Raw genomic sequence first — 12,323 nt, 5'->3', positions numbered from 1 at the left:
TCACAAAAACCTGATATTTTTTATTTTAAATTTACATATATTTCCTTGTTTTAGCAATTAATAGGATACATGAATGTTTTTCTACTGCCTGTAGGTGGCAGTACTGCATTTAGAAGTGGTTAACCTATCTCCATTAAACAAACAAAAAACCTGTTAACAGCTGCCAGTGTGTCTGAACAGTGACATTTACTTTTTACTACACAAACAAAAGAAGAAACTTAAAGACTAAAAGGTTACAACAACTGTTAAGTGGTTCTGAAAAATTCAATGAAATCTCTGCCAGAAATAGCTAGCATGTAATTTGGGAGTGCAGCGCAATGGACAGCCTTTAAAAAAACAAAAAAGGCTGAACATCCCACCACACAGGTTAGTTTTATAAGAAATGAACTATTAGCATTAAAAATGAGCCCAAATCAATTACCTTTAACTTTTCCGTATACTTCTTTGTCTTTGACATGACAGCAGTCTCACAACCTTTTCATTTTTCTGAGCAGTCTACATTCTTACAGCCAGCAGCACAGCGCTCTATAAAAATAAATAAATAAATAAATGCATAGCTATGAATGGTACTCAGAATTTAATACTCATCTCACTTCTCAGGAAATACAAATACTTTCATAGCTAGAACTGCACTGCTTGATAGGTGAGACAAATGGCTCCCCCACTAACTTGTAATGGGCAAAGCCTCTTTTTTTTTAGCTTTTGAAATTCTAGATCTATTTTCTTTAAGTGTAAGTGAAATACAGACAGGCTGTTAGAGGAGAGACAGTGGGGGTGGAGTATGGAGGGAGGTGAGATCTGAAAAATTGAAGATGGATTTCAGAGGGAGTGGTGTGTGGGCATCAGAATGCTGATGGTGCAGGAGAGCGTGCAACTTGGGAAATCTCTAGTCTGTATCGTTTCTCCACTTAAACATTAGGATCAGTTTCACTGTTAGGCTTTCATGAGTGTCCTAATGCCTCACGCACTTTTAGGTTCATGCATGTCATGCATGTGTATTTATACAATTAACTAATGATTGATCATCATCAACAACAAACTACTCATAACAACTGCGAAGACATTTTACTATGCAGTTGCATTTCAGTAAATGACATCATCTCTAAGATTATTGTTATAACCTTCACATTTAAAATGAAAAGGGTCTGTTTTTTTTTTAATTTATTTGTTTTGTTTTAATATAGAATTCAAATTAAACTGTGTTTGGCAAACAAAAGAGAATACCATAAGGAGGTTTCTGTTAACAATAATGCTCAACAGAAATCATTTCACTGAGCAATACCAAGATACTTGAACACAGAGAGAATTATTTTACATTGCTGGCTTTAATGCACAAGTGACATTCATCAGAACGGAAATGACTGAAAGCACATAATTGATGGGAAATGCTTTTCTTTTTCTTTATACTGTTTTGCACTTACAACTCATTTTAATCTTAAGAATTTATAACACAGTCTAAGTCTTATCTGTCTCAAGAAGATAAAAAGTAGATCCAATCACTTTTTTGTTTTTTGGGTTTTTTGTAAGCATATTTGCCTCTGTAAGGCATCTTTCCCAATGGCTTATGGTATTACATTGTGCTGTTATCTGCTCTGGAGTCTGTTCTAATTGTTCAAAATTTTATTTAGCTAATCTAAATGAAATAAATATGATGGAGATACAACACATATGAAAACATACATGTTATATGAACATGCTGCATTCAAAACCTGTATGATCAGTATGGACTTATAGCACAGTGGTTGTAAGGTAATTATTTTTCCACATGCAAAATGCAGGTCACCTTTTATATCCTGAAGTAAGAAGTAAGATAAGACCTCCAGACAACTCTGATCTTTGCATGTATCCACCACGACTTTCCCCTGTGCTGTACCATCACTAGGACAGTGTGAAGATGGTTCTGGCAGTGCAAGATTTGTATCTGGACTGTTTCCTCACCTTTGCACGAGGTGACAGGATAGCAAGGTTACAGAATAGCACTGATGCCGGTCTCATCTCTACAGGAAGAATAAGATGCAATATTCCCCATTCAGAAATGGCAAAGTTTATCAGCCTTTGAGAAAAGCATCATGTTATGGTATTGTGTTGCATCTCAGATGCATTGCTTCACATCAGTGAGCTGCAAGTATATAGTTCTGGAGGAAAAAACAGTGAGAGCACTCCTTTATCCAGAAACCTTTACATGCTTACAGTGAGTGTGGGCTTCAGGGCAGTTACAGACCTGTCCTCACCACTAAACTGTCCAAATCTAGTGTGTTACTGAAGGTAGTGGTGATGGATTATCTGCCCTCCAGAATTCTCAATTATTCTCCTCCCCTCTGTGGACTGGCAATTAAGTTTGTTATTGCCGCAGGTGATTTAAGTGCGACTGACAGACTAACATATGATTTTTTTATTATTTTTTTTGTAGGCTAAATGATTTTTTCTTGTCACTCTGTGCTGTTAGTCTTCTCTTCCCTTCTGTGTAGTAGTCAACATTTGTTATTTAGGAATATATAAATGACCTAAAAACCAGTTTCATCTTAAAGTTGTTATAATACAATCAGAAATACGAAACAGTACATTATTATTTTAATTTATATAAACTTTAACTATGTTTGATACCATTTTTAATTTCTCATGCCACTGTTTTCTCCTCTTCTGTCCTTCTAATTCGTTTTTGTGAAAACACATCACAACGGTGGTAATTCAACCCACTGGAATTTTAAAGTTGCATTACATATAAGCAGTATTTATTAAAGGTAAATAATTAGAGCATTAGTGTAGTAATTAATTAGTAACAGAGGCTTTGCAAATGAAAGGAGCCTGAAAACAAATATTTGCACGTCCAGGAATCTACTTTCTTTTCCTCTGATGTCGTTCTTGTCTGTCTTTGCTTTGGCCTCATGTGGATATCTCCCTCTTTGTGTAAGATAAAGGACCTGTCTATAGTGGTTTCTATACTGTTTCCTCTGGCATCTCATCAGATATCACAGTGAGCAGGATCAGGATCCATTTACTGTCTTATAAAACAACCGGTCCCTTGCCAGTTTGGTACAAAATGATTCCATAAACAAAGTCACAATGTCTGCCCCAGTAAAAGGCCTTATGGGAGCAATGACACCTTATGAGCAATTTACGCTCCTGGCCTGGAGTTTTTTTGGGGGGTTTTTTAGCTCCACTCTTCTTGTTTTCTCCTCCCTCTGTCCTTTCATCTAATTATGTTACTACATTATATTCATTACAATTCTAAGTGATATGTAATCACTGCCAAATGTAATAGAGTGAAGTCATCTGTAATATTATTAATAATATGACCTCTTTTCTGTGTCTTGTCTCTCTCCCTCTGCAATCTAGTTGAGGAAGGCAGTGATGGACCACATCTCAGACTCTTTCCTAGAAACCAACGTCCCTCTGCTGGTGCTTATTGAAGCAGCTAAGAGTGGAAACGAGAAGGAGGTCAAGGAGTACGCCCAGGTGTTCCGTGAGCACGCCAACAAGCTGGTGGAGGTCAGTCATGAATTAAACACGGGGGCACAATCACACACGTACACATGCTCACTGATTCTCTTACTTTATATTAAATGACGCGTAGCAAGAAAAAAATATAGAAAGTTTATAACTTTACATTTTACATTTAAATGAAAGAGTGAGCAGGCAAACTGCAACTGAACATGTAATAATTAAAAAAATGTAGAGGTGGGGTTTTTTTTACCTTTTCATTTCCCTAGAAATAAACTGCTGGACTGAAAAGAATATTCTGTGTATTAAATGCACTAACAGAAGCAAGTGTGCATGTTCATGTGCACTTGACAATTAGCCATTGTCTCTTTGGCTTTGTTGGCCGAGTAGTCTTAGCTGCATGGAGACGGTATGAAGAGGTTTGACTCTTGCTTAAAGAAGTATTAGGTTAAAAAAATCCTTTTTACTGCCTGACTGCATCCTAATTTGAGGCGTTCAATTATGCTAAGTCATAGACAGTGAATGGCATGCTGACCATAGGTCTTCACAGTGGCCTGTCTGAACTGCTACCAAAATTTTAAGGCTGCATTGAGGAAGTTATAGTCCATCTCTCTTTCTCTTCTACTGACTAAGTCTCCAAGGCCAATCAAAACCTCAAAAACCAGATTACTGTGAACTGCTTCTAACCTTTTGGGGAATAAGTCCAAGTAGTTTAGTCATATGCATCTGATTCCTTTTACTGCTGAACAGCCATTTGCCTCCCTTCATCTCTACATAGAAAGCATAGTGGAAGCAACACACTCACACACATTCTAAACCCAATACACTGTTGCCATGCATGTAGCCTAACAAAATATGCTTGAGGTTGAAGCTATATGCCAATAGCACATATGGTACACGAGCCATTATGGCAGTGATAAAGACAGTGTTACTGACAAACATTTAAGGATAACATCATGTCAGACATGCTTCTGTGTAGTTTCTGTAACGTAATAAAGCCAAGCTGCATCTTGTGCCTTATCCATGTGAATGAATGGATGCTCTCCTTTGAGGGTGCCTAAAGTTCCTGGTTTAAAAAAACCCCAACCTGTGACCTGGGAACTCGGTATGGGGTATGTTTTTTGGTGTAATTTTGGTGGTCTCACCATACGGAGGTTATTTGTGGGGGTCTTGAGGGGGTAAAAGTGTTCCAATAGCTAGGAATCTGGTATTGGGGGTTTCTTGGGCAGGCGTTTTGGATGACGAGGTGCCCTATAGGGATCTATTCCAGTCCATTTTAAATGGACTGTCCAAATACTAGGCAGCACGGTGGCATGGTGGAGCACTGTTGCTGCACAGCAAGAAGGTCCTGAGTTCATTCCACCATCAGGCCGGGGTCTTTCTGTGTGGAGTTTGCATGTTCTCCCCGTGTTTGCATGGGTTCCCTCCGGGTACTCCGGCTTCCTCCCACCGTCCAAAGACATCCAATTAGTGAGGATAGTTTAATTGATTAATCCAAATTGCCCATAGGTGTGAATGTGGGAATGAATGTGAGCGTGAATGGTTGTCTGTCTCTGTGTGTTGGCCCTGCGACAGACTGGCGACCTGTCCAGGGTGTACCCTGCCTCTCGCCCTATGACAGCTGGGATATGCTCCAGAGCCCCCCGCGACCCTGAAAAGGACAAGTGGAAGCGAATGGATGGACGGATGGATGGATATCCAAATACTAATTCATCAGTAATTTCCCAGGATCACTGTAAAGATGAATGGAATATCACAAAATATCCATGAGAAATAGTGAGAAAGCTTAAAAATGTGGAAGAATATGTGTTGTGTTTCACTTGAAGTTGGTTTTAGGACATTCCATATTGCTTTTATGAGGTTTTCGTTTATTGCCCATCCACTCAACGGCAGGAAGATAGCGGATGGAGTCCTGTGATAAATGTCTGTGCCCTTTGATGGGAGTTGCCTTTTGTTCTCATGGTCCATTCAGGGGAGCCTTTAGAACCTTTAGAGCCTTTATGTGGGCCTCTCGTAAAATACTGTCACTTAAAACAGCACTCTAGCTTTCGTTGACTTCAGCTGAGCGAGTGAGTGATTTGTGTGCCCTTTTGGTTTCCCCCAGCTGTTTGTTGATGAGAGGAGTCCTGACTGATGCTACACTCAAAATCTGTGCTTTGCATACAGCAATCTTAAAGCTTTCTGTAGCCCTGGGACATTTCAGGCAGATGAATTCTGTTCTCCTTATAAAGGAAAAAGGAAGAAACGTTGCCTTGTGTTTATATGCAGTTGTTTGTATGCATTGAGTTGGCTGTAAACTGCAGTCAAACCTGAGGGTAGTTTATCAGCTGTACATTGGTTTGTTGCAAGTTGTTTGTGGCGTGTTGCAAGTGGTTGTTAGCAGGTACAAAACCCAGATCAGCTGTGTGTGCAAATTATGTTATCGATCAAAATAAAAAATATTTATGACAAAGTTGTTTCTAGCTGCGAACACATAATGTCCACATTGTAATGGTCTTGGACGTTAAAATTGTATAACAGTATCCTGACTGTTGCTGTCTGGTTGTTTCAGGTCACTTATTCTCTTTTAACGGTTTCACAATATGCTTCTAATGGAGCTAGTTCTACACAAACTTTTTTTTGGTATAAAGATGATATTTTCCAATGAAGACTGATTGAGAAAAGATATTTTCATGCCCCAGAGCTCTGAAGGGTTAAATTGGTTCATCAAATGCAACCTGCAGCGCAGCACAAGCATCTAAATTTCCGTTCATGAGATAATGAGGTGCTATGTCAATAAAGTTCTCTTACAGTGCTCAAGCCATGATTGTATGCCTACATTTATGGTTTCCTTTGAGTGATTGGAATTAGTTATTATTGTGGCAGAACACTGACTCGGCTGTCACGCAGTTAAGTTTTTTAAGCAAACTTATTAAAGGAGCTTATAGAATAGTGATCAGCTCATTTGAGCATTTTTCCTTCATCAGATTTAATACTAAGGAAGCATTAAATTTGATGTTTGAATGATAAATTGATTTGATTCTTAGATAAGTGTCATGCTGCAGTTAGAGAAACATTATTTTAAGTATTCCAATTAAAACTTCAAAACATAATGTACAACACATATTAGCAGCTTTGTAAGTGCATGTTTCATCTGAGAAAAGTGAACCACTATGTAGCTCATATGGAAAAGTAATGTACTCACGTGTATCTCACTGACCACTCAAAGTTGTTTAGAATACAAGTCACATTTAATCATGCATGTGCATTCATCCAGCTTTGTATTCTACAAGTTTTAAGCACTTTATCTACATCAATCCAAGCCTAATTTTTTTCGAATCACTATTTTACTTAACATGCATGTCTTTGGTATGTGTTAAGAACCCAGAAACCTTGCTGTAAGGCAGCAATTTTAAACCAATACACCAACCTGAAAAGTATTTCCTGTTTTATCGTTCTTTTCTCTTTGTTCTTCCTTTTTCTCTTCACTTCGTCCTCACCCTAACTAGTGTAGGCAGATGGCCACCTTTCTGCAGCCTGACTCTGCGAGAGGTTTCTCCTTATTAAAAGTCGACATTTTCTTTCTCCACATTGTGACCAATTGCTTTTTTTCCTTTGTTTTCTTCTTCTTAGTATTGTCAGGTCTTTACTTTGCAGGATAAAGTACCCTATAAGTACTGTTAAAGACTGTTTGTTGCAAAGAAAAGGTAATATCATATCACAAATCCCAATACATACCAAATTAAAAAGTGCCATATGGATATTACAAGTTTAGAGTGTGCAATGAGCAGCTCTGCGCCTTTGTCAGGGTAAGCATGTAAATTACTTGTCCATACTAGCTAATACACTCACGGCTGTCCTATATAGCAGGCAATATCATTGTCTTTCCTGTCATCATCATTATTCGTGCTATCGTAGACATAGTCATCATAGCCACCATTGCAATCCTCTAATATATTATGGTAATTAACATTCTGATGAATGTCACTGCAGTCATCTCCCTGATGTCAGGGAGGAGCTGTCTTAAGCCATTAGAACAGAGTTTAGACACGATCAGAATCAAAGTAAAGTCAAATCAAAGTGCCTCTTTTCATGTCTGCTTGGTTTCCATTTAATTCTGCCCCATTTGGCTCCACAGTATACAATGTGTGTCTTTTCTTTCACCATTGTTCTTTTGTCACTTCGGTGATGAGCAAAGTTTACCCTGAGGACTCCCTTAATCACATCATATTCATTACACCAGCTTGACCACTAACAGGAAGTAAATAAACTTTAAGCTGAGGATGTGATTGCCTTAAAGGACTGTAATGACAATGGACCTGCCATAGCCAAGCAAAGATTGTCTGTAACTTCCAGAATTGATACTCTCAGTTGTATCAATTTGGTCACGTTTCCTTTTCCTGTTTTTTGTATGGGATACATGCACAGAGAAATACAGCGATAGCTCCTTTTCAAGTCAGAGAGATAAATTTCTGGGTATCTGTGTATCACTATTCTATTAGCACAGATTGTGCTAATTAATTCCCATGACTATCCTTAATGAGGACCTAATACTAACCCATCATCAGTCCAAACAGATGCATCAGGGGTAACAGAATAACAAACTTTGACTCCACTTACACAGAAGCTTCTAAGATAAAAGAAATGAAATGTGCAAAAGAAAAAAATATTGTACTATAATATGTCCACTCTCAGGATTTCATGCATACATGCATTACATAAACATTCAGTATATCCTTATATATATTTAAGGCATAACTTTTACATAACCTGTTGTTGAATCACAAATTTACTGTAGTGCAACTATAGTCTAGATATTTTTCCAAGTTGCTTGTTCAGTTCTGGCTGTTATCATTGGAGCTATTTAAATGTTTAGATAGCAATAAACTATTTCAACATGGGGGGGTGGTTAAATATAAATTCATGAAAAAAAAGCCTTTCAGTATGAACGATAGATCTCTTTTGATCTTTACTTCTAACCGCTCTTTCCTGACTAACTGTATTTGTCTTGCTGTAATTGTTTGTTTTCTACTTTCTACTAAGTACATATGTACAGTTTCATTTGGACCTTTTCTATTACATCTGCAGACCGAGCTCACCACTGCCCACATGGATGTGCTCTTGTTAATTTAAACACAAGATGAATATCCAATCTTTTAAAGTTACCGTAGTTCCTTTTTATTACCACTGCAGTGAGATTCTATACGTGCCAGCAATTCTTGGACATCTAAAGGACGTTACGCTCCATCACTATTCTAATGTCAGAATCAGATTTTCCTCTGACCTTGACTCCATCTTGGAGCAGTTCTGTTCAGCAGCTGTGGCATTATGAAGGACACTTCTACATATGCTTTATCTCTGAAATACCTCTGCAGTGCTTTCAGAACCATGCTTGGTAAACACACAAATCCACATGATGTCTGATGCATGATTAGGTTGCTTGGCTACTATCAACCTCTTTGCGAGCTTTATAGATTTTTGTCTTTTTAAATGTTGTTTGATGAGATTTAAAAAGTCTATTTATTTGTCACAGATTGTGCAACAGCTTAATCCCTTGAGTTAAATATGCAATAATTACTCACAGCAAATGTAATATTTCCTGTTTAAGAATTTGGTGTGTTGTTGTCTGCGAGCTGTGGAGCTTTCTCCATACGTGGCTGCAACTTTTGCTGGTCAGTTAATCTTCATCAGTTCATTAGCTTTTCTTACTTTTGATTTACAGCAGCAACCTTACTTTGGACATGGAGTGAATAAAGGGGATAGTCATACCCTCTGTGATTACACATAATCAATACAAAATTGAATGTAACAAATACTGAACTGGCCTTCGGGGCTCAACGACATGAGACAGACTGCAGCACTAAACATTCTTCTGAGGTCACCGCATTAAGCACTTTACTGGACGGTTAACTGGGAAGTGGATGGATCACTGTTGGAACAAGTCTATTTGTGATGACCTGAACCTGTAGGCCAACATTAATCCTCTCTTTGCATTCAAAGTTTTTAGCCCCCCAAAGAAATCGCCCTTTGAAAGATTGGGAGTGCATTAAAAGGTTCATCGCATGCTACCTAATCCACCTCATGTTGTTCCCTTTTGGAGTTATTTTGATAGCAGGTGTGTTGATAGCAAGAAAATTCCATAAACAAATGCAGATACACAAGCACAGTCTCATTCGAAGTGATTTCTTTTATCATTTGGATTCTCCCAATAAATCATGTGATTGGATGCAAATTCATACTGCTGCTTTTAAAATCCACACTTTATGCTTGTGTTCATTTTGAATTCTTTACCATATTCAATATGTGATACACAAATGCATCCGCTATAAACTTGATCAACAACAGCAGCCTTTACATGAGTGAAAGTACATGCAGCTATTTGAAATTAAGCACTTATTATGTGAAGCTAGTTTTTCCACTGGGTGGAGTTTCTCTGATCTAAAGACGCCGTCTTTTTTGTGGTCACCTTTGACTGCAAGTTTAAATCCGCTTAAAGTTTGAAAGGGAAGTTCTTCTCCTCAGTTTTACTTTTCACGAAATGACCACGAGATGAGATGGGAGTTAAGGTTAAAGTTTAGCACAAGGGAAGTAGAGGAAGTACTTTCATTTTCTCAGCAAAGCAGGTAAAACTGTTGAGCGCACATTGAGTGCATGCTGAACATCCCTGGAACTGTGGGTGTATTTTTTATAGTCAAAACTATTGTACTTTTGTATTTCCCTGTGGTACTGTAGCAAACTATAGTCGTGATACAAAGCCAGCTGGCACAAGATCACTGCCCAGCACCTATAAGAGTCTTTGAGGCGGGTGTTTTGTTTTTTGTGTGGTGCTTAGTCCTCAGGCCTCTTGGTGCTTTTCTACCCATCAAAGATATCTAATGGGCAGCCAAGGTTTTTACACATTGCAGGGCATGTCAGACCTGAAAGTGTACCGTCAGTTCAGTCCATTAGAATTCAAAGACAGAACTGAGGAGAGGTATACCTCTGAGGGAAGTACAAAGGGGATTTTGAAAGAGTGTGGTTTGAAAGAAAAAAAAACAGTTGGCTGCATCATTAGGAAGTAATACTAACTATAATAGACCCAGTAGTGATTGAAATAAACTAGACAAGAGTTTCCCTGGTAATAAAAACGAGTCTGTAATATACTGACAATATCTGATGTCTCCAGAGAGCAAATGTCAATCCCAGTTCAGTGAAGTCTGTAAAAATGTAGTCTGTAAAAGATCAGATCAAAGTTTATTCAAATAAATAAATATAAGATAAGATTATAAGAATAAACCTATTTCTATTGGTAACTGACATGTTCAGTGGTCTTAATTTCACTTAAAAATTATTAATTTTTTTATTTTATAAATTGCAGTTTTAATGATGCAATATATTAAATTTAATAAATGATTAAAGTGGATCCATTAAATTAATTCAGCTGTTTAGCTGTGGCTCCCATGAAGAGTCTTTAATTAACTCAATCTTATAGACTTTAAATTCGCTTCCTAATGACTTCTTGGAAACAGTCTTTAAAAAAGAGTGGCGCAATCTGCACAACAGAGGTCACACAACACTGTACTGACACTATTAAGCCAAAGAAAGTGTGTGAGGGACATGCTTTTAAAGTCATGAATTTAGATTTGTGAACATATGTAAAGAAACAAATTGTCTACATTTAAAAAGCAGAAATAACGCTATTTTTAAGTTGATTTGATTAAACTAGAACTGTAAAGAAAACATTTTAATTTCCACATTTAAAATGATGCAAGTGAGGCTACCAGACCCACCAGACCAGTGGCTGCCACTCTACCAGACTGACCTTGGTCACAAATAACAAAGCACTTTTTTTGTCCTTTTTGTCACGCCTTGCACACACCTATGGGCATCCTCTGACTTATTAATTACATTTAATATTTAATTAAATTACAGAATTATATTAAAACTCTCCCTACATGTCCATAAACACTAATATTTACTGTTTTCTAAAAATGAAAATATTCTGAATTTGATATATAAATACATATTTCGTTTCGGACATGTTTTGAAATGTAGCCTTTTTCAATAAGACAAGGCCACAGACCAGTAATATGGTTTTTTTCTTCTTTTTGTTTGTTTTTTAGCACATAAGAAATACGAGGCTCGATTAAGGCTTTTTCTTCCGATTCCCAACCCACGGCCTTTTTCCTTTCTATAGTTAACTGTGTACTGCTCACAAAACTGCAAACCAAAATGAAAACCCCACACTTTCAAAAGAGGGCTGTTAATGGTTTGGGGGATTTTTGCCATGATTTTTTCTTTCGTTTTATTTATGTGCAAAATATCACGGCAGACTTTCAGCTATTTCATATTTTACATCAATTGAAGCGTGTGCTAATGTATAAATATTCAAGTTAACAGGCTAAAGGCTAAGGCTTTTGTTATTCTAAGAACATTACATTGGATAATCAGGTCAAAACAAAATTTGCTGCAGATTTAGGAAAACAAAGAAAACTGGCAGCTAAAGGGAGACCCAGTCCCTGCGCTTAGCAGTCATTTCTTACAATTTAGTATTGAGGGTGGTCTTAGGGGGATCAAACCTAAAGTAAAGTAATCTGATCAGTACTGCTACAGGCCACAAACAGTAAGTCTCAGCCTTGAGAGGTTCTCACTGAAAGAGAGTCACTGCTAAAGCTGGAGTCATTGATTTCTCTCAACTGTACTGTTCCACGTTACAGTGGTGCTATGGCCTGATATTTTAGCACTACCATCATTATCACATATTATTCTTGTCTGCTCAGTATTAACATCAGACTTATGGAAATAGTATGACAGGAGATGAGGTTAAACTATTTGCACTGATCATAAGCTTTAAAGGTAAGATGTGTATAATAAAAATAGTAATTCTTTCTCCACAGTGGCAGATGCTGAGCAGACATTGCCAA

At 37.5% G+C, this 12,323-nt stretch overlaps 1 protein-coding gene across 1 annotated transcript in view; it reads left to right on the top strand.

The window, feature by feature from the left end:
- ctnna2 (catenin (cadherin-associated protein), alpha 2) overlaps nt 1–12,323 on the top strand; it is a 330,513-nt gene that overhangs the window by 249,763 nt on the left and 68,427 nt on the right. The window contains exon 9 of the mRNA XM_004549527.4: nt 3,337–3,489. Coding sequence (XP_004549584.1) covers nt 3,337–3,489 — 153 coding nt within the window. The remainder of the gene's footprint in view (nt 1–3,336; nt 3,490–12,323) is intronic.

Source organism: Maylandia zebra, linkage group LG6 (genome assembly GCF_041146795.1).
Source record: "Maylandia zebra isolate NMK-2024a linkage group LG6, Mzebra_GT3a, whole genome shotgun sequence".
Classification (NCBI taxonomy): domain Eukaryota; kingdom Metazoa; phylum Chordata; class Actinopteri; order Cichliformes; family Cichlidae; genus Maylandia; species Maylandia zebra.
Note: the sequence above shows the minus strand (reverse complement) of the source record. Positions and strands in the feature narration are given on the sequence as shown.